We start from the raw sequence: 23,160 nt of genomic DNA, 5'->3' as shown, positions 1-23,160 counted from the left end.
GGTCGGTTCCTCACCCAACAGTAACCTGGGTCGACTTTTCCAATAGAATCATTGATTCCATGTTTGGAAAATGTGGAAGGACAGGCCAAGGAAAAGGAAAACTTTTGCAGAGAAATGTACTCTCTTTGTCAAGAATAGAAAAAATGGAAATGTTTCCACATTTGTGAACCAAAATGAGAGGGAATGTTTTTTCCATTTCTTTTTGTTCTTTGATGATTTTTGCCCTCTTCCATCTCAGACTAGGAACAGAACAGTTTGATTATTGTTCTTTCCCTTCTCTGTCTTTTCTCACTTTACATTAACCCTCTTCCATTTCTCAGTGCCAATAGATGTAACTGGCCGAAAGTAGTAGTTGCAAGTATATTTTAAGTGCCACTTCTATTTCAGCTTTATTATTAACCTAAAGAATCCACAAGCGTAGATGTCGAAGGAATGCATATCCTGCTTGCTGATGCAGAAACTCTAAACCCCACCACCTTACAACTCAACCCAGCGCATGATACCCCCTTTCACCCTGGCTTTCCTTTCCCATTCCATTTTAACCAATCATACTTTTAATAAAGAAGTTTGCACAGACACGGGAGACTGGAAACTATATATAAATATAACTCTTATAAAGTGAAAAGTCCCTAAAGACGCTCTTTTAATCACAAAACTAAACGACCAGGCACAGGCAATACTTGTACAGATCATGAATGATCATTAACAAATAATGCCTCGTTTCTCAGTAAATCATAATTAGACATAGATGGAAGAAAAGCCAGCTATGCTAAAGCCATTGTCATTCATTTGCCCATGGAAGACCAAGACACCCAAATCTCAACCAACAACAATCCCAAGCCCTAATGCACTGGTTGGGGGGCGGGGGGGCAAATGTCAAACAGGCGGTAAAATTGAAAAACTAAAGCAGGAGCATGCGACAGACGAAACCACATGAAATAAGAAACAAAAACGCTACCAAATACCATTGATGACAACTCCATAATTAGTGCAAAGGAGAAATATATCCCAACACGGTTTCCACATCCTTTGCACACACGACATGACAATGTTAAATCCTCTCATCTCACAGGCAACACAAGAGTAACCATGTCCACTCAAGACTCAAACCCTAGAGATATACCCAACTTTCAAGTTCAACACAATTACAAATGCTATTCTAGTTCCCTCAAGACCACAAACCTTTTGCTTAAACATCACAAAATTACAGACTTCTTATTCAAGCCCATAACCTAGGCAGTTGAACCAACTTTATACAACCACAAAAACATTCTGACACCAACACACTCCAAAGTAGAGGCACTAATTCTACCAAGTAGAAGCAGACAAATTAAGCGTACTTCAGTCATATTTGTCTCATCTTCTGGGTTGATGGTTCTTCTCAAACAAGAGGAACCTCTCCACTTGCATGCGCCTCCTTAACTCTCTTGTCATATTCATCTTCTTCATCGTCTTCCTCATCTTCTTCTTCTTCCTCCTTTTCTTCATCTTCTTCCCCTCCCCAGCCAAAACCTCCAATTGAGCGGGAAGATGGAGGAGGCGCTTTAGCCTCTTCCACAATTTTCATGATTTCTGCTACAGGCTGGAGGGAAAAGCTTGGGTTTTCTTTCCTGTAATAGTTGGCTTGAGCTGCTTCAGTTAGTTCTCTTGGCAAGTTCTTCAGAAACCATGGATGAATTTTGATGTCCCTGATAGGAATCCTCTGCAAAACAAGTACACTTCATAAATCACCCAATTATGCTCACGCTTAAAAAGTTACCACATCCCTCTCCAAGCACTTGTACATCATGCTTGGACTCAAAATCATATGCTAGGGTTATCACCTAAAATCTCCCATGAAAATTGATTGTCCAAGTTCCTCACTGGAAAAATACAGAAAATCACAACATATGAGAAAATAAATGTTCCATAAGCATTTGCTTTGGCAAATTGCTTCAATTTAATCAAAGAAAATGGCATCAACCAGAACAAGAAATTACTTTATGCCACTCTTAACATATATTATGTATATGGCTTCACATTTATTCACACTCTTTTTTCACGTTTCAAAATTATCTTTTGAATATCTTTTCTTCCTGTCACAACCAGTCTTGAGCCTATATAACATATATACGGCCACATAAAAATCACTGAATCTTTTTAACATATATCATACAAGAATGATTGGACAATTAGAATCCAAGTAGCCAACCTCACCTGCTTGTGATGATGATGGTGGTTATGATGGTCTTTTCACAAACAAGGAAACTCAATTAGAACATCATAAATTGTTAGAGATCACTAAGAATGCTGATGATGAGGAGTAATAGTTTAAGAAAAAAAAGAAAAAGATAGGATAAATTTTACATCTTGCCTAAACATGGCAGCAGCAGGGTTTGAATCTCCAAAAGGCACAATAAGGCTTATCTTCATTATATTAATAGAAAGTGAATTGCAAATTTCCCAAAAGAGAGACAAGCCTAGGCTTCATGATTTCACAATTTTCATGCAACGCACAAAAGGTACATGAAACAATCTACTCTCTGGTCATAATAAATATGTGTGGAAAATTCTGAATGTATGATCTTTGTGTTAGTTTGGAAGCAAATGATAGTGCATCCATCTACAAACAAAACATGATTCTTGTGCCTGAAGACGGAGAAAAAAGTCCATTACCCAAACTCCTGGAAACAGCATAAAGATGATAGAATTTGTAATGCAGGCACACAATCTAAACAGGCCGCCACAGACTTGAACCATATTTTAAGCACCATCCCTTATAAGCTTGGAGACCACACAACATGCAGCAGGTGTTTGGGCTAACTTGACATCAACCCTAGTCATACCATAGGATGACAATGTTGGATGCCATGCACAGGTCCTCATTTTGGTTCTACGAAGGATCTACTTTTACCAAAATGCCTTTTCTTGTCCATATTGTCAATGAAATTAGTGGCAACAATTTTGTTCTTACAAAGATAACAAAATAAACGACACTGAGTTTGAAAATAGAAACTCAACTGAGCAACATAAATTGCATAAAAGAGACATGAATGCACCAAGGTTGATCCATTCATAACTTTACTAAACAAGCTAACTCAAGCACAATAAATCATATACATACCCTGGCTGGATTGGGAACGAATATACGAGAAAGGAGGTGCCGACAATCTTGAGATATATGAACATAGTCTGGAATCTTGTAATTAACAGCCATTATTCTCTGAAGAAAGAACGATATAGAACTCATAAGTGTTCACGACAGAATAAAGAATAACTTGCAAAAGGCAGGAAAGCCTACCTGAATCGTTTTCCTGAAATTTTTGGGGTCTTCTTGATCTTCAAAGGGGTATGCTCCCACCAGCATTACATACAGGGTCACCCCACAAGACCATACATCAGCCAACTGAAAAACAGACAGGAATAGATAAAAACCAGCAACATGGCAAATATCTGTATTTACAACCAAAGAATACATGAGTACCCAGGCAAAATAAAAAACAGCAAGCACATGCCCCCCCCCCCCCCCCCCCCCCCCCCCCCCAACACACACACCTAAAAGTGCATATTTAGAATTCTCCCACTCCAAAATAAAAAGAAAGTTATGCTACAACTATATCGAAGGGATTCAATGTAAATGTGTTTCTATCAACATAGATAAGTGATCATAACTATTGAGTTACAATAACTGAATTACCATAATTTGAAATAAAAAAGAACATAAGGTTAATAACAAATGATGGCAGCTGCATCAACCAGAAAAAACAAAAGAAACGCAAGGGAAGAGTCTGAATAAGATTAGCATGTCCTCTATGGTAGCAGTCCACAACAATAACAACTGCTCAAATTTCAGCAGTGAGGGAACGCAACTAATCTACTTCTCAATTGACCAAAATTATAACAATTATTATTGAAGCTGATTATAGATTCCCAGAACAAAGTACAGCTTTACTCTTCATCCGTCTGAATCACACCACTTCTATCCCATGACAAATAAATATAACCTTTTATCTAAGAGCCATTCCACACACAGACTCTCCTACTACACCTGTAACACTAACCACTTGAATGACTACAAACAATTATGCCATTGAGGTTCTCCTCTATAAACCACCAAATATAACATTTTAAGTATTCAGTTAAGTGCAGAACAGAAACTAACAATGTTCTGGTAAAGGTAAAATTATTCACTCAAACTCGATGATGTAAAAATAGAAGAGGGAAGAAGAAATTCTAAGATCAGCATCAGATCAATTGATTTAAAATGTAACGTATCCTTAAATTTATAAGAGATCTAGGGAAAGATTTTAATAGTTTTAAAGAAAATTATTTGAAAATTGAAACCCATATCAAGGATAGTAATTGCAAACAGACTTCATGTGACGTATTAACCAATCTCTAACTACTCCCTCCTTGGCTCCCCAATCCCCTTCTTTCAAATTCATCAATTGAAAAGCAAACTAAAATAATGTGGATCCCCTTCCAGGCAGACAGGTACAAGCTTGAACATCATAACAAATATAATTATCAATTTTACATTTTGCACGGATTGGGTAATTTGATCATTGCTTATTAAAGAATAAAAACATACATATAAAAGAAGTATTTAGAGAATTTGAAATACATATCAAATTTACCTTCCCATCATATTCTCTCCTAGAAAGGACCTCTGGCGCAATATATGCTGGAGTACCAACGGTTGACTTGGGTCGTGAATGCAGTAGAGATGACTACATAAAGAAGTGAAATTAGTGGATATTTGCATATCAAACTGATCCTATTTGAATTAGTAATATATAAACCTTGGAGTATCCAAAATCACAAATCTTCAGTCGTGGCGCTGGACTTCCATCCAACAGGGTATTCTCCAACTTCAAATCTCTATGGCAAATTTGCTGCACAGTGAAATTAATTAAGGTATTGCAAGCCGATCCCTTACAACTACATAGTGCATAGGTAAAGATAACTAGCAATTCATTCATCTCTTTTACTGTATATGCATTACCATGGCGTGACAGTAGCTGACTCCAGAAATAAGCTGTTGGAAGAAGTACCTAGCCTGAAATTATTTTGAGGGAGAAAACAGGGTCACTAGTTAAAAAAAATAAAATTAGTGAATGGAAGACCAGCACAGTTCAATATCAAAAACAAATAAATTTAAAAACATAGCAGGGCTCTGGATACGGAAATTCAGCTCCCATATTTAAGCTTCGGCTAGAATACCTCGTCTTCGCTGAATCTTCCAGCATTGCAGATTCGCTCAAATAGCTCCCCTCCTGCGGCATACTCCATGACAATAGCAAGATGGGTTGGTGTCAAAACCACCTGCGAATCAAAACCCCAAATTACAAACTAATGTGGAGCAATTACTAGAGAAACCAGCAGCAAAGGTAACCGAAGTACTAGCCTCTTTGAATCGGATGATATTAGGATGTAGCAGAGATCTGTGATTTATGATCTCCCTCGCCACATTCTCATCAATCTGCAACCACACAGAATTCAGAGTCGAACCCAAAGAGCAGAAACCCACATACAACAACTGGACAATCGCTAAAAAAGAGTGGCGATTCGTAAAATTGAATTGTTTTTTTGTTTTCTTTTTCGTATTTTAAGACTCAAACGTCGATTAAGTACGAACCTTATGGCCCCTTTCGATGTATTTCATGGCGACGAGCTCTTTAGTTTCCCTGTTCCTCATAAGCCTCGCCACACCGAAATTCCCAGATCCAATATCCTTCACAAGCTCGTACTTGTCCATTTCTTCAACACTTGAACACAATTAAAAGCAGTAAGAAACCCTAGCTTCAATCCCCCCGACGATCCCTCAAAATAGAGCTTCAATTCATGCCTCTGAAATCGCCAATTCGAATCTTCCTCTGCAACGCACCCTGATTCTAGAAGCAGAACCAAAGATTTCGCATTCACATGCAAGGCGGTGACGGGTGGACTAACGCCGGGACGTTGTTGAGAAAGGGCGAAAGGGACAGGACTTGGGTGGATTCGAAGGAATTGAGGAGGCTTTTCAGGAGCAATTGAAACGGATTTGCAGTGGAAAAGTAGCAGAGATTGAAGATATTTGAAGGCAAGTATAAGGAAGGAGCAAAGCTTTTAGACAGAGAAAGGAGAGAATCTCAAGGAGCACATGCCTCTTTACTCATAGCGACAACAATATATACATATATACGTAGAGACAGAGAGAGAGAGTGTGAGATAAGTATCTCACTGTATGACAGCGAGTTGCATATACGAAGGAGAGAGAGACAGAGACAGAGACAGAGACAGAGACAAAGACGAGAGAAAGAGAGAGAGTCCGAATTGCGCTTTGTGAAAACGAAATGGCTATATGAGATGAGCGTCCGTGCCATCTTCCCGAATTTTCATTTTTTATTTTTTAAATGGCGAAGTTTATATTTTTATTTTTATATTTTTATGTTTCTTAAATTATTTAAATCTTTTATTATTTTAATTACACTTTTTCATTTGTATTTTTTAATTAATTAATTTCTATATTTTAACGTATTTTTATATATTAATTTAATTTTTTTGTTATTTTTATTTATATTTTTAAATTAATTTAATTTCATATATTGATGTGTAAATAAAATAAAGTGAAATAAATTAATTAATTTATTTTATATGTTAAAATATATGAATTACAAATATAAATATAGTAATATAATTAAAATAATAAAAATTTAAATTATTATAATAAAAAGTAAAAATATAAAAGGTTATATGAATTAATAATAGAAATATAAAAAAGCAAAGCAATAAAATATGAATTCGGGCTCTTTAAATTATAATTATGAGGTCTGAATTTGGGCATGGGGGGATAGGAGAAGCAGCGGCAGCCGGTGAGGTGCAATTGGGCCAGTGGCCACGTCTCCAAGTTTGAAGACTTCGAGACGAAGAAATGAAAATGAAGCAGCCCAACTAAGCGCACGTGCCTGGCATGAGACCCAATCCAACTCCCCTCCCTCCCTCTCTTCTCTTGGATCTTGTGCCACCCTTCTGCCTTCAATCTCTAGGGGTAGAATTGTCCCTTTCTATTTCTCCTCCCCAACGCGGTGCCGACATAAATATAATAATCTTAAATTCTTGTATTTTTTTATAAAACCATCTAAATTATATATAAGTAAAAATAAAAAATAAATACGATACAAAATAAATAAAATTAAAAATTTTAAGTTCAAAGATAAAAAATTTTGTACTCTAACCTGACTAGAGACGGAACTATTTACGTTTCTAACCTTTTTATAGACGAAAAGGAGTTTTTAAATTTTTTAATATAATGAAATAATTTTAAAATTATAGTAATAATTTTTTTTTTATGTTTCTTAGTACTTCGGTATAAAAAACATTTTAAAATCGTCGAAACGACGTCCCGACACGTTTTCATGCATTATAGATAATTATTACCTATATTATTATAAACAAATAGGATGTTATAAATTTATATTTTTTATTTAAATAATAATTTAATTTCTTAAATAACTTAAGCACTACATTAAAACTTAATTTGTTTATATTTTATTTAACAAAATTTATTTTTTTATATGTGTTTGAGAGGGGTCACCCCGGGACATGGGTGTATGGACTCAAGTTGAATGAGTCTCCCAGTGGGAGTGTAGCTGCTGGTCTTCCGCTAAGATGGTATCTCAGGCCTTTTATGACTTCTCTTCTTTACTTTATCAGACTCTTTTTGGAAATAAGTCTTAGTTTCAACACGAGTCTAGATTTATTGCACATCATATTCAAATAAATTTTATTTATATGATTTAAAATATAATTATTTTAATTTTAAATAAGTTAACGAGACACGTTTATAAATCTATTTTCACCCATCTCCTCAATAATATTGTAATATTTACATGAAAACGACTCATACATTTCTTAATAGTTAATAAAAAAATTCAAAATTAATGCAGTTGAATCAAAATGATTTTTTTTAAGTGGGTCTAATTTTTTATTTTAATTTAATTATTTCCAGATAACAGATTTAATTTGACTTGGCTTATATAAATAATATCAAGTTTGGCTATTTATTAATACGTTTTTGTGTTCATTTAACTTGTTTAGTGATTTTATAAAATGTATATTTAAATAAATTGTATAGATTTTAATATTTGTAGACTACATGTTTTGAAATATAAGGGTGCTCTCTTTATTTTTCAATTTTCAGTTTTGAGTTTTGAATTTATTTTTAATTTTCTGTTTTGATACTCTATTTTTAGAAAATTAAAAACGCGTTCTTTTTGTCATTTTGAAAAATTATTTTTCAAAATAGAAAATTAGAAAACGCATTCTCTTTAAAATTTTAAAAATATTTTTTTAATAATATTTTATTCAATAAATTTGATTATTAAGTAAATTATAAATATTTAATATTAATATATTATTAAAAAAATATATACATTTTAAAGTTAATAAATTTTATAATATTTTTTCCCATTACAATAATAAAATATGAATAAATAAATAAATATGTTTTGAGTTTTGAGTTTATTTTGGATGAAAACACTCAAAACAACTTTTTATTGTTTTGAGTTTTTTTTATAATTTTTTTTTTTGTTTTCAAAAATACATTTTTAAAAACAGTAAAGAGAACGTGTTTTTATTATTTTAAAAAATTAAAAATTAAAAATGACTTGAAAATAATAAAGAGAATGCAACCTAAACTTTTAGTATAATTGTACAAATTTTGAAATCATTATTGTTCATTACGATAAAAAGAGAGACTTTTTGACATTAAATTTTAACTTTGATGAGTTAAATTTAATGTCAAATACAATAAAAAGAGAGTGTTTGGTACCAATCATCAAATTATAGATTACACGTTTAGGCAATTTTATTTATAATAATGATTACTAAAGAAAGAGAAAACAAACAACAAGATTTATATTTTTTACCTTTTTTTCTAAAAAACCTTAAAATTACCTAAAAATTGTAAATTAAATAATTCTACCAAAATTACTAATTTGCATGGTAGGGAGAGATATTAAAAAAAATTGATGGCATTTTGATTATTTAAAAGGATTTATTGGAAATTATTAAATAAAAATTATGAATTTATTATTTATTTAATTGTCAATTGAAATTCATTATTTTAGTTCAAATAATAAAAATCTTATTTTTTATTTTTTTTTTGGGAATTTGGGCAGGCCGTTTGACATTCTACCAAAATTCAAAACCCAAACTAAACTATTTTAGGTGTTTTTTAAAATTATCAAATCATAATTGACCACTTATCTTGTAGTTTGGTGATTTGGGTCAATTGATTTTGTTAGTTTGCAAATTTTGATTTTTTCTTGCTCACTTATAGCAATACATGAGTAAGTGTTTTATTTAAGTTAACAATTATAATTAATGTACCCAAACTCATTAATGATGAATCTTAGAAGGATCGATTTATCAACAAGAAAACATAAAACCTAAAAGGAAAAAAGTGTCTCAAGCAATGTGAAACGACCGTTTAGTGAGTCTAGAATTTTATAAGAAATATGGTTTTATTATATGTGATGTATTTTGGACATTGTCCAAATTAAATGACTCAAAATATTTTATTTATTTATAAAAAGACAAATTAATAGAAATGTTAGAAAATAAAATATAAGTGAAAAATTAAAATGAAGTATAAATTGGGTTCATCATGTCAACAAATGGGTTGGGCTAATGATTGAAAGGCCTAAATACTATGGATTGTTGAAAAATTTAAAATAAACCCATTTGTAATGGATTGGACTGCTAAAATTGGGTTAAAGTCAAGTACAAATTGTGTTGTATTTTATTTAAATTAAATGAAATAGGTTGGGACCAAGTTGAAGAGTTAGCCCATTGGGCTTAATAAATGTGTTAGTCCATTGATTTGGGGTTGAGCCATGTGTATAATAATGTGGCTTGATTAAAGAAAATGGAAAAAGTAAATGAAAAAAGATGAAATTACTTATAGGGTAAGGTATTTTAATTTGTGTGTGAGGGCAAATGTGAAAGCAATGTGATAGGAGTAGTTGGGGGCAAATGTGCATGCCATACCCCTCTTATTTCTTGTCTCCTTCTTCTTTATTCTTCTCATCTTCTTCCTCCTCCTCCCAGCTTTCTCGTTTTTCTTCTCTATTTTCTTATTCTTTATTTCTTTTTTCTTATCTTCTTGGTGGTCTAAAAGCTCAAAGGAGTAGGTGTTTTTGTAGCAGGTTTGTCTTTTTCTCTTTGGGCATCAACCAAATTAAGGCAAGTTCCTATTCTTCTTCTTCTTTCAAGCAAACATCCAATATCTATTTCTTTTAAATGATGGCTAAAATGTTTCTTTTGTATAAATGACCATGGCTTTTATCCTTGTGGTAGTCTTGAGGACTATTTTTGTAGTTAATGGATTTTATTTAATTTCTTTCAAAATTTATGAGTTTTCTCTTAAAATGTTGTTGAGTCTCATTGATAGTCTCTATAAGGTTTGTTCACCCCATGTTTTCTTTTAAGGAATGACATTTGTGGATTAGGAAACCAAGTATAGGGGTGAGGTGTATCTTATGTGTTCTGCTTTCATGTTTGTTCATGACTCTCGTTGGGACTTAGGTCGACCTAAGTCATCCAGTAACTTGTATGTAGCTTCAGTTGAAGGGTCAGTCGACCTAAGATCATGAATAAACACTTTGCCCAACTTCGATTGATTGAAGTTGAACTTCAGTCAACCTAAGTCAGACCTAAGTCTGTGGACTTCAATCGACCTAAGTTAGATTTCGGTCGATTGAAATTTAAAATCTAGCATTCTGCCCAACTTCGTTCGACCTAAATCAGAGTTTGGTCGACCTAAGATACTTAGCTATTTTAGCACCCATATTTTTTCAGCTTGAGGAATTGTGCACCTTGCGCTATTTTGGGCATAACTCTTTGTAAAAATATCGGAATCGAGATCCGCAGTTTTATTGTTGAAATCTATACTCAATAAGCTTAGATTTGGTATAGGATTTGAACCATTTGGACAACTATTAAGCCTCGGACTTACTTTGAAGTGTATGCTTGATTCGTAGCTTTCTCTTTCCTTAAAAAATTTGTTCAATCTTAAATTCTGAAAGTGAATACTTCCACCTTGACCTGGTTATCAATATTATCAAATAATTTCACTTAATTGATGTGGTGGAATCTATTTAAATGTTGAATTGGGTGAAATAACCAAGAATCTTAGTGGACAAAAATTAAAGGTGTGTGAATGTGACTTGTTATAACTTTGCTTATGTTTGCGTTGCATTGCATTGGGTAACTATATTACTTTGCATTATGATATTGGGCCATGAGTTGCATTTATTGGGGCTCATGTTTTATACGTGTTGAGAGTGTGAGCATTGACATGATATGGTTGGTCTGTTGAGTGCTGACTTGTGTATGATAGACGAGCATATGTATTAGAGCATTCGTTTGTGTGAAAACCTATGCAGGTGTAGCATGGTCTAATACTTAGCTTATAAGGGCATTGTCATTACATTAATGTTACAAGAACCATTGCATTCCTTATATGCTGCATTGCATGGCAATGTGTTCATGCAATTATACCGCATGGTGGTAGAAATTGGCTTGTGATTGTGATACGTAAGACTGGAGGGTTTGAGTCCCATAACAGTTTTATCTTGTGATGCATAAGACTGGGGGGGTTTGAGTCCCACAGCAGCTGTATCTTGTGATGCGTAAAACTGTGACACCCCAACCCCACTACCGAGTGCCACCGTAACCTACGGTTACAACTCCGATCTATCTCGAAGGACGCCTATGCGCTGACAACATAATGTATTAAAATAATATTGGGCGCCCTGGGTGGGGTCCAGACTTAGCCACCTTCGACTGTCGAGAACTCGGGTTTAAAATACTTAGACAACGAAAATTTACCCGATTCTCAAACCCGATTAGGTCCTTAAAATATAAATCAAATTTCAAATAAATAAATACCAATATGCTCAATACAATATTCCAATGGTCAAGCATAACTAGTTCACACTCACTGAGTTACTTATAGTGGGAACCTTAACTTGGTCTAAACCAAATTTTATTTAATTCATTGTTGTCTCCTATAGTCAAATACAAAATATATAAATTACATAAATAACATAAGACACAACCTACATTCTCACTGCCCGCAATCACTGTTGATCGGCGACCATTCCACCAGTACCGTTTTTCCTTTTTTAGATCCCGAGCCATCTATTAGGTTAGTGGGAGATAAAGGGATGAGTCTGGGGACTCAGTAAAAGCAATATGCAATGTAGTAAATTAATGAGCATAGCATCATAGATGAAAATGAAGTGCAGCGTGCATGCAAGTCCATCCACCTCACCTATCTCGGACTCTAGGTGGCCCCTAGTGATTTTATCTATGACCCCGTTCTAGAGCCCTCATGGTCAACAATCCACTGCCCCATGCCTAAGCACTTCCTCAATATCTTATGCAAGTCATGACAAAAGTAATTTACACACATAGCATATTAAACCCTTACCTTAAATTATTTACTGCTCGGTGACCAACTCTATTTCGTTGTAGAAGCTGATAGCGAACCCGCAACACTCTTATCACAATTACATAAGACTAAGTAACTCATTGGCTAACCATGAATTAATTTTCTAATTTGTCTAATTTAACTATTTCCAAATATTATCTACCAATTTAATTTATCTAACTAATTAATTAACTAATCAAAATAAACTTTATTAATCTAATAAATCAGAACTCTTAAATATACATACCTTTCTGATGAACTCTTTCTCTTCACGGACTGCTCATTCACTTGTGCTTTCTTCCTATGGTCGAGTTGTCTATTTATAGGCTTGGCCACCCCCTGATTTCTCCCTCAAATCCATGGTTTAATCCACAGATTTATAGCTAATAAATGCCTCAGCCACTCTTAAATATACATACCTTGCCACCAGTTGGGTTCATTTGTTTTGGTGAAGTTGGGCCGGGGTCAGGCAACTCTCATTCAAAAAGTTCATCTCCAATTCAAGAAAGAGGAACCAAAGGCTAACTATTAAGAAGCCCCTTGCACTCCCATACAATCTCTGTCCACACAAGCAGTACATACGTATTCTGCTCGAGGAAAAGGAAATGGGTTCAAACCCTTTCAAAATCCATTGTTGTGAATATATACCTACTACATAAAATGACTAATATTTCTTGAGGAGTGGTGAGAAATGTTATGTGTTTTGTTCTTGCCATCAAGGGTTTAGAAAGAAGAATTTCCTAAGTCATAAGATTTACCAAAAACTTATAAGCATCTAGAAGAGTCTGTGGGAGACTAATTGTCACATGAAAAAGTTTGTGGGAGACTAGGTGTTGTACGAGAGAGTCTTCTGGCAACACCGAGAGAGTCTTTCAGGGTTTGCAATAAGGTTCTTTGCCTAGGGAGCATTGAAGAATAGTTTTGAGATTTACAAGTTCTATAAGAAAGTAAAAGCCAAAAAGTGATCATAGTCCCCTTATATAAGGGAAGTCTCGGAAGATAAAACAGTAACATGGCTAGGCTTGATTTTATCTGGGAGACAACAACTGTTGGATGGCCATAAGAGATAAACAAATCGCGTGTAACCATTTTTTACCCTAGACATTTTCTAGGTGACAAAATAATTATCTTTCTTCCAAAAAAACCTTGAAGAAGATTGAGGAATTATCGGTGTACCCAAGCTTGTTAACAATAAAGCTTAGAGGTTTAACCCACTAAAAAGGAAACATGAAGCCGAAAAAGAGGTCTTGTGCAATGAGCTGCGAAAAACCCTCTTTCTGACTTCAACGAGAAAGGCAAAACATCTTTACAAGGGAGGTCTCAAGTCTCCAGAAGAGTTTTAGGGTCTTTCAAAGACTTTTTCTACAAGGTCAAGGTCATTTGAAACTTGGCTTTAGTATCGGACCATTTACACAAGAATGACTTATACTCTTTGAGTATTTTTTCACACGTAGTATATAAAGTTTGGAGGTGACTTTTTTCAACAAATTCATTATTGTATGCAAATGATAACAATCCTTAAAACTCAACCCAACTTGAGAAATTTATAAAATAATAATTTTATATCATCAAAAGACTCAGTACACTCTCAGTCCTAAATCAGCCTTGGTCTAATTAAATTAATTTAACTTTGCTTTATAATTTACCAAATAACAAATATAAAATTACACATTCAATCATAATTCATTTGGATCCCAATTTTATCTCAACAAGGCGCTTGATTTGATATTATTTTAATTCTAGAAACTTACCTAAAATTAAATACTGAAGCTGCCATTGCCCATGAGAAGGTCAGTTAACAAAAAATGAAAGTGAATATAAATAGTTTTATTTTGTTTTGCGTTAACTGAAGCCAGAAGTCTATTCTTCTTGCCTCTTGCGCTCTTGTAGTCGCATAAATCTGAAGAAGTCTCTCGCTTTCTCTTCCGAGAAGGCCAAGAAGCCAACACCAGCACCGGCCCCAGCCCTTGGATCCATTCTCCCTCTGTTTCCGCCGTTAGATCCAAGCTCTCGTCGGCGATCCGATGTGGACCACCGTCCGATCTTTCATCCTCGTCGCCTTCCTCCTCGTCTCGCCGGCGCTCTGTTCCGAGTACGATCACAAGGTATACGCGTTTCTCGAAACCACCTAATTTCAGTTGCCTGTCTGTCTTGTTCTTTCAATTCATCGTTTTCAGCCAACAGATCTTGTTTTTCTGCCGGTTACTGTTTGCATTTCGTTCAGATCTGTGTGTGTTAATCTTGAATTTGTGTGATTTGGCGTGAATCGCTCCTTATACGTAGAGGCGTATCTGTTGGAAGTACTTGATTTACGATTCGAGAAAGTGGATTACGGTCTTCTTTGCATGATATTGCGTAAGGTCATGATTTAGGGTTTAGATCCGGTTCTTGTATGGACATGCGTGGGCGTGAACTGGACGGGATCATAGCAATTGTATTGGCGATCAGATGTACGAATGGGTTTGTGCGGGCCAACGTTGCAGACGATATCCTAGTCTCATGGGCAGAACGTGGCTTGGAGTTGGAAGATACCGTACGTTGGGGTATCGTGGTAGCTCCTCTGTTGTGAAGAATAGTGGATTAGCTGGAGCTCTGTGTTTAGACATTCCCGGTTATGTTATGTACCAATTTGATCCCAACTACTAAGCAAAGGTAGATGGTTTTAATATTGATACTTTTGAAAAGCAAATATTGGGTAATGTTTCACGTATGCTTTCACGGAACCATCAACCAAATGTTTCTCAAATGCCTTGTTTGTGATGGTGAGAATTTTCTCTTTTGGTTCAATTGCCGCTGACATGCATCTTCCCAGATTTTACACTGCCACTATTACGTATTACCTTCCAGAGTCAGTGGTTGTAGGCTTCTACAAATTATCTTGTTGGTCATTACTGCCCATGAACTCATCTAAGCTGAGCATTTATTGTCAATACTTCATGGGATCGTATTTGTATTTGCCTGCAAGTGTCCTAGGAATGGAAAATAGAATTAGATGCACTTTCCAGTGCATTAGTGTTCACTTGCATTTAGTTGGAATGGAAGAGTTATATTGCCTCTCCCGCAAACCACAACACTGGTATTGGGAATTTAGGATGGAAAGGAAAAGAATTAGGGTAACAAGGACAAAAGATAGGGAATAAATACTAACATTCTCTCTTTTTATCTTTTTATTGGATAAATGAAAAAATAAGGGAAGACTCTTGGTTTGTTTGCATGTATAATTTTTTCAGTGTGGTACCTGCATGTTCACTTAGGAAATTTTGCTTATGTTACAATAATTCTGTCACTTCATGATATCTCCACTACTTAGTTTATCACTATATATCTAAACCATAGTTGTCAGTACAACAAACAAATCATAAACATTATTGAAAAAAAAACATAAATATGGTCTGAAATTATTGTAGAATACATGGTCAACTAGCTGATTTAGCTCAAATTACAACAAAACAAAGAGAGAGAGAGAGAGAGAGAACTTTGAGTAATTTTATTATTGTAATAGTTTTTTCAATCAATTCCTTGTTATTTTATAAGTGTTTCAATTATATGACATCGTTATCTTCTGTAATATAATTATGATTTTCATCACTTTCCCCCCTTCATTAATAGAAACTATACTTTTCTTTTGATGGAAATTGTCAAAGTGAGATACTTATAACACTGTGAGGTATTGATTGAAAAAATTGTTAAGATGGGTTAAAATGGTCAAATTGGTGAATTTCATGAGTTTCCTTGTTTTTTGGCCTCTGATTTAAAACTAAGGACGATATTTAACAATGTCCCAATAGATTCATGATTAATAAATTCACAAAAAACTCTGGCATCTCATCCAAGTAAAAGAAGGTAACGTTAAAAACCCGTAACTGGTAGGCTATTAGGCATGCGGCAATAACTGGCCCACCTCCATCTTTTTTGCACATTAAGCACTAGTCAGCAATTACCTGCCTTTTAACCCTTGAGTTGTCGGTGATGATAAAATCATGTGAAGCTGTTCTAGAAGGTGCTTTTGTCTTCTACATGTCTTTCCATGGAAAGCTGGGGGCATTTACTGCTCAAGTGCTTTGTAGAAGCTTCAGACGGTAAAAGTTCTTTTTGATGAGCATCATTCACAGCTGTCCTCCCCCTGTCTAGAAATGAACTGATCCATGAATAACCAAAAATTCAAATCTAGAGTCAATTTCTGAATATTGGAAATTCTGATGAAGAATGATGAGCAAGCAGACCCCTCCAGCCTGGAATAGAGAGAATCCTTGTCAGAAAGCCCTCTCCATATTGATTAACTCTAAAAAAGGTCTAACAGTATCACAGCCACACCAACTGACAAGCCAAAACTTCACTTTAGACATGTGCATGATCTTAAAGATAATATTTTTCAAGAACAAGTCCCATTTTTCAGAGATGCCCCTCCAATGCTCACTTTGGCATGAGACCTGACAGTACTAGCAACCATATTTTTAGCCCACTAATCTTCTCCAGAGCCTATTTTGTTATGTAGCAAATTCCCATAACTATTTTTCCTAGCAAGCTTTTGTTGTAAAGGCAATGTTTTGTAATGGCTGGACCTCCAATAGAAATGGGATGACAGATTTTACTCTAGTTTACTAAATGATTCTTATAGTTCAATTATTTTTGTGCTCCAGTCGAATTAATTTGTGCACAAATAGCTCAATTATTTTTCCCAGTTTAGCCAATTTGGATGTAATTTTTCTTCACAGATCTAGTAGGCATCATTTCTCTGACACCAATTTCTTTCTTCTTGCAGTATCAACCAGATGACCCTGTTACCCTCTGGGTAAATAAGGTTGGGCCTTATAATAATCCACAAGAAACATATAACTATTACATCCTTCCATTTTGTCATGCATCTGGAAATGCGGCTCACAAGTGGGGTGGCCTTGGAGAGGTCTTGGGTGGAAATGAACTTATTGACAGTCAGATTGACATAAAATTCCTAAGTATGTATGTTTTCTTTTATCCCCCTTATGGTGGCTTTATTGTGATAACTGATAAACTGATAACAGCAGTGTACTTGTACTCTTGCAGAAAATGTGGATAAGACTACTGTCTGTGAAATTGAACTTGATGAAGCAAAGGCGAAACAATTCAAGGATGCTGTTGAGAATAGTTACTGGTTTGAATTCTTCATAGGTATGTTTTGCACTATAATCTTCTCAGTGTTCTGATGCAGGTGAATTGGCTGTGTTAAACATTAAAATTTACAACAAATTAGTGTACTGGAAAATTTGAAATACGTTCTAACTTAGTTTCAGATATATATAAACATAAGCTGTATGGATATGCTGAATGTGTCTTGGTTGTCATGATGTATGGATATTGTGACCAACAGCATTTATAGGAATGTTGTTGCTGCTAGAGTGGCCATCATTGATAGCCTTTTTCTGACTGTATATTCTCTATTTTAAGTAGTGAAAAATCGAAGCACTCATTTGTTATTTCATTCATCTGTAAGATTTTGATTGAACTTAGAAATACTATTAGAGATAAATATTTAGACAGTGTCAAGCTTTGTTGAGATTACTGTATTAAACACGAGGAATTTCATGGAATGCAGTTGGCCTGAGACAATAAGTGCTTGGCCTTTACTCTTAAATTTTTTCTATCTTATTCTACATTGCATGAGATGGGCATCATGTAGTGACCACATTCATGTTAACCTTTGTAGCAGATTCTGTGAGCATGTACTAGAATCCTTGATCTCTTGTAATAAGATGGATATATTGAAATTTTTGTTATATGAATGAATCCATAATATGCAGTGGGGAAACACGAGTTTAGAGCTGCTGTTTGTTTATATGCTAACTAATACTTTCATCTAGCTTATTATTTATTGGATTGCTACTCTTTGGTCTTATGGTGTTATTTCTGATCTCTTTTTTCTTGGTATATGGATGTGGACACAAGTTCAGACGATTTGCCTCTATGGGGTATGTAATTAAACTTCAAATTTTGCTTTCTTCAACTTTTTGTGGTGTTAATTATTTTTTAATTTCTGAGTCCAGATGAATAATTTATGCCTAATGGTTTTTTTTTTATGTATCATCTTTTCAATTGTGTAGGTTTTGTTGGTGAGGTACATCCTGACAAGAACAGTGAAAATAACAAGCATGTGCTTTACACGTATAAGAACATTACTGTTGAATACAACAAAGACCGGGTCTGTGGACTATGAACCACATGCATTCTGTAATATGGTCTCTTGATTTGTCTGTTGTTATTTCTGATTGTTTCATCTTGCTTGTGCAGATCATTCATGTGAACCTCACTAACGATGGTCCTAAACCGTTGGAAGTGGGTAGAACACTGGATATGACATACTCGGTCAAATGGATACCGACTAATGTCAGTTTCGCGCGTCGTTTTGATGTTTACCTAGATTACCCCTTCTTTGAGCATCAGGTAAATGATGTTGTATATGTCATAAGTCTTCCTCCTCGTACATTCTAAGTGCTGCAATTCCCTGCATTTGCCTGTTATGGATTCTTCTCCATATGTTTGTTTGAGGTTTTTGCCAACAACTTTGCCATGTATTAAATTAATTTTCAATCCATCCAAGGTTGCAGGGAACTTGTATATTATTTGGTAGCACCTTATTAGAACAATACTGAGATTTGCTCATGTAATGCAGATACACTGGTTCTCCATTTTTAATTCATTCATGATGGTTATCTTCCTCACTGGACTGGTGTCAATGATACTAATGCGAACTCTTAGAAATGACTATGCAAAATATGCTCGGGAAGATGATGATCTGGAGACATTGGTAATGTTCTTGAAACAGTTGTGTGTTGTTGCATGTGCTTGGGTCTGTATTTTTTTGTTTTTTTGTTTTCTGTTTCTGTCAACGACTTTTATCCTTTTTCTTCTAGAAAAATTTTATTATTATATATTTTGGCCCGTTTTTTTTTAAAAAAACACTATTTTCTGGCATTCCAAAATTTGATGACTGCTCTGTAACCTCATATTCAGGAAAGAGACGTGAGTGAGGAGTCTGGTTGGAAGCTTGTTCATGGGGATGTTTTTCGGCCTCCTCGCAATCTAGTACTACTTTCATCTGTTGTTGGGAATGGTGCTCAGCTGGCATTGCTTGTTCTACTTGTCATCTTGTTTGCAATTGTTGGAATGTTGTATGTCGGGTATGTCTGAGAATTTATGATGAGGCTTTCAGTCAACATGATTATTGTTGTGGTTGGAAGTCTTTGTGGTATGATGAAAAGATAGACCACATTTCAATTGATTTGTCAGTGGCTGCCTGTCTACAATCATAATTATCTGATTAAACTACAACCTATAGATCTTATCTGTCTGTTGGCTTTATCTAAATTTGATAGGTTTCTACCCTAGGGTAATGGCGGCACTGAAGCTATATATGCTCATAATTCTGTTTTTAGCTGAGTTTCATTTACTTTTCATATACAATTTTCCATTTCCATAGATGTCCTTGATCTCTCTCTCTTTTATTTTTCTTTTCTTTTCTTTTTCTCTCTATACTGATTTATCTAAGTAATGGCTTCAATTATTACTCAATACTTTTGCTTATTCTGCTTCAGGAGAGGAGCTATAGTCACAACCTTCATAGTATGTTATGCTTTCACATCATTCATTTCTGGGTATGTGAGTGGTGGAATGTATTCACGTAATGGGGGTATGCTTAATTCTAACTACTGCTTTATTTTGCTCTCATGTTATGTGCTTGATGTTATTTGTTGATATTTCTAAAAAACAGGGATGTTTTGTTCATATAATTGTAGTGACTTGTGTATTTTTGTTTTCTTTCTTGTCAGGAAAAAACTGGATAAAATCAATGATCCTCACCGCATCATTTTTCCCATTTATGTGCTTTGGGATTGGTTTTATTTTGAATACAATTGCTATATTCTATGGATCCCTAGCTGCTATTCCTTTTGGCACAATGGTCGTGGTTTTTGTCATCTGGGCTTTCATATCTTTTCCCCTAGCACTTCTTGGTACAGTTGTAGGAAGAAACTGGAGTGGTGCTCCAAACAATCCATGTCGTGTGAAGACCATTCCCCGTCCAATCCCAGAGAAGAAATGGTACCTCACACCATCTGTAGTTTCTATGATGGGGGGGCTACTACCGTTTGGCAGCATATTCATTGAGATGTATTTTGTCTTCACATCCTTCTGGAATTACAAGGTAAATGTGACAACATCATGCCCGTATTCAATTGCTTGAGTATTCTTTTCCAACAAATATATTAAATGGCCAGATTTCTAATGATGGGTGAGATTTAAATTTCGGATTTGGCAATATTCATTTGTCTTTGGACTGGGGAAGTATACAATATTTGGTTTATTTTAGTTGTTTAGGAGGGACTTCTGCAATTTGTTTGGTATTTGAATTACTTCTTCCAATATTATATTTTACGGAAATCTATCATGGGAACTGTCTGCTATGATTTAATTCACTTTAAAGCAGAAAACCTTATCATAATCAGTTCTATAAAAACTTAAAATTACATCACACTGAATGTAATCTTAAAATTTTTTGGTGACTTGGACACAGGCACATAGATATGTAAGAGTCAATTGAAGTACTTGTTGGCTAAAAATTGACAGATCCGACTTTTCCTTCAGTTTTATTTACAATATGATTTGGTGAAGGTTTAGTCTGTTTCTTGATGCTGATTTTGTTATGCCTTCATTAAATTTTTGTGCATGCTTTTCAGATTAAAAAGAGGTCTTGGACAAGGAAAGTTTATTGAGTCTTGGTGAGAGCTTAATAATATTTTTACTGTATGACAGGTGTACTATGTTTATGGCTTCATGCTACTAGTTTTTCTGATTCTCATTATTGTTACGGTTTGCGTTACAATCGTGGGCACATACTTCCTACTAAATGCCGAGAACTATCACTGGCAGTGGACTTCATTTTTCTCTGCTGCCTCGACAGCGGTCTATGTGTACTTGTATTCAATATATTACTACTATGTGAAGACCAAGATGTCAGGTTTCTTCCAGACCAGCTTCTATTTTGGATACACACTGATGTTTTGCCTAGGTTTGGGAATTCTTTGTGGTGAGTTTAACTGCTTTCGATAAGTCTGTTTATCTCACTGTTGTTTGTTTTATATATGAAGCTTTTTATTGGGATGTTATTTATGTGTGAAACTTAACTTTTCACAATTCTGAGCTTTTCCTTTCTGGTGCAACATTATATGCAGCCTTCAAAACCCTGTTAGGGATTTATGATATTTTGATTTGTGACACCAACCAGGATAATTTTCTCTGTGGTTGAAATTTAGTGGGGTTAGCAATCCTTAAAAGACCAGTTAATTTGGGTTTGCAATTTGAATTGGCGTTGGACTCCTGAAATTAGCAGCCTTTATTTTCTTTGCCCCTGCAGAAATCGTAAGTGTGGAGATTTCATGTTCTTTTTTTTGACGTTGATCCCTATGCTAAGGTTAGGTTATGTCTGGAACTAGAATTTTTTAACAGTGAAAAAGGGGAAGTAAATGAACTTGTACATGCATTGTTATACGTGGGAAAGAATATTTATTTTCGTCTTTTCTTTCTCTTCCCAAACACTAAACTCAGAACTAGCATAATAATAAAATGGTCTATTACATGGATCCTCTGGAGCAAATATACGTGGGCTTGGCTTGGCTTGGCTTGGCTTGCGCTGAGTTTGAGTTTGCTCCTCTCAACATGGATAATGCGCCCCACCCCCCTTTCAGAATAAATGCATAAAAAAGTAAATAATAGATTTATTATAGCATTTTCAGGCTTCTATCTAACGTTTACCGTGAAAATGATGCTGTAAATAACTTTTTGATTGCGCCTTTAAAATTTCAGGAGCTGTTGGGCACTTGGGGTCCAATTTGTTCGTAAGGAGAATCTACCGAAACATAAAGTGCGACTAGAGAGACCTTGCGGGTAAGAATGGAGCTGTGAGATGGGTATTTCCTCCAAGGTTGAAACCGAACGAAGAAACCTCTGGTCATGTGTGGCGGCAACGTTGATATCTTTACAGATTGAAACCCACAAAATAGGTTATGACTAATGAGAAGGCCCTGAAATTTTTACAATTTTCCATTTTAATTGTCATGGGCTGTAAGTGAAATTTAAATTCAGGAAGCAGAGATTTGTCTTTTTCTTTCTGTAAGGTAAAAAGATAATCTGAGATGTGAAATCATTTTGTCATGTAGCCCAACCCACCCACCCTTTCTCTGCAATTGATTGGTCTCGTCTCTTCTCCCGACTCCTGTAGTGAGGAGTGGTTTCGTGTTCTTTTTTTTTTTTTTTTTTAATTTTCCTAAAGATATTATATGCTGGTATAATGTAGCTAGCATATGCCTTTGGGACTAGAACTAGAAGCACCTTTCCTAAGCCTTGGGGTATAATATAGTGGTCAGTCTGTCTTGAGTCTGTTGTGGGACTGAGCGATCATTAATCATTGTGTGTCTACAACGGACTATTGATTATTGGAGCAGGTATTGATGGAGAGTGGTATTGGCAGATACTCTTGTAATTTTTGCTTTGAGATGATTGGAACCATTATATTGCATAAAATATGGCCAAATTACAGAAACTCTTACTAAATGCTTGATCATTATTATCATTTTTAACATTTATTTAAACAAAATACGAATAACGCCATCCAAATTTTATGAAAATGTCCAGTCTTACTGAACTTTAATGTGAAAATATATTCTCAAGCCCGT

At 34.9% G+C, this 23,160-nt stretch overlaps 2 protein-coding genes across 2 annotated transcripts; one reads left to right on the top strand and one right to left on the bottom strand.

The window, feature by feature from the left end:
• Window positions 1–939: 939 nt before the first annotated feature.
• LOC127801320 (serine/threonine-protein kinase SRK2A) lies at window positions 940–6,264 on the bottom strand. Its single transcript, XM_052336313.1, has 9 exons — window positions 5,618–6,264; window positions 5,387–5,461; window positions 5,203–5,304; window positions 4,985–5,038; window positions 4,782–4,874; window positions 4,617–4,709; window positions 3,281–3,385; window positions 3,104–3,202; window positions 940–1,702 (listed from the first exon to the last, which is right to left on the bottom strand). Exons 1-9 carry the CDS (start codon window positions 5,735–5,737, stop codon window positions 1,382–1,384), a joined length of 1,062 nt encoding a protein of 353 aa, XP_052192273.1. The 5' UTR covers window positions 5,738–6,264; the 3' UTR covers window positions 940–1,381.
• An 8,035-nt stretch (window positions 6,265–14,299) lies between these two features.
• On the top strand, window positions 14,300–22,956 carry LOC127801473 (transmembrane 9 superfamily member 1). Its single transcript, XM_052336673.1, has 12 exons — window positions 14,300–14,562; window positions 17,220–17,412; window positions 17,501–17,605; window positions 18,385–18,402; window positions 18,535–18,632; window positions 18,722–18,874; window positions 19,104–19,238; window positions 19,445–19,611; window positions 20,026–20,120; window positions 20,260–20,633; window positions 21,242–21,515; window positions 22,292–22,956. Exons 1-12 carry the CDS (start codon window positions 14,482–14,484, stop codon window positions 22,357–22,359), a joined length of 1,761 nt encoding a protein of 586 aa, XP_052192633.1. The 5' UTR covers window positions 14,300–14,481; the 3' UTR covers window positions 22,360–22,956.
• Window positions 22,957–23,160: the final 204 nt, after the last annotated feature.

This window comes from Diospyros lotus, chromosome 5 (genome assembly GCF_014633365.1).
Source record: "Diospyros lotus cultivar Yz01 chromosome 5, ASM1463336v1, whole genome shotgun sequence".
Taxonomy (NCBI): domain Eukaryota; kingdom Viridiplantae; phylum Streptophyta; class Magnoliopsida; order Ericales; family Ebenaceae; genus Diospyros; species Diospyros lotus.
Note: the sequence above shows the minus strand (reverse complement) of the source record. Positions and strands in the feature narration are given on the sequence as shown.

Bases quoted from the DNA above. Each gene is read 5' to 3' on its own strand.
- LOC127801473 (XM_052336673.1), top strand. From the start codon at position 14,482: ATGTGGACCACCGTCCGATCTTTCATCCTCGTCGCCTTCCTCCTCGTC. The intron at 14,563-17,219 runs GTATACGCGTTT...TTCTTCTTGCAG, and splicing joins GTTCCGAGTACGATCACAAG to TATCAACCAGATGACCCTGT. The intron at 21,516-22,291 runs GTGAGTTTAACT...TTAAAATTTCAG, and splicing joins AGGTTTGGGAATTCTTTGTG to GAGCTGTTGGGCACTTGGGG.
- LOC127801320 (XM_052336313.1), bottom strand. From the start codon at position 5,737: ATGGACAAGTACGAGCTTGTGAAGGATATTGGATCTGGGAATTTCGGT. The intron at 4,875-4,984 runs GTAATGCATATA...TTCACTGTGCAG, and splicing joins TCAGCTACTGTCACGCCATG to CAAATTTGCCATAGAGATTT. The intron at 1,703-3,103 runs GTATGTATATGA...CTTGTTTTGCAG, and splicing joins TCGTTCCCAATCCAGCCAGG to AGGATTCCTATCAGGGACAT.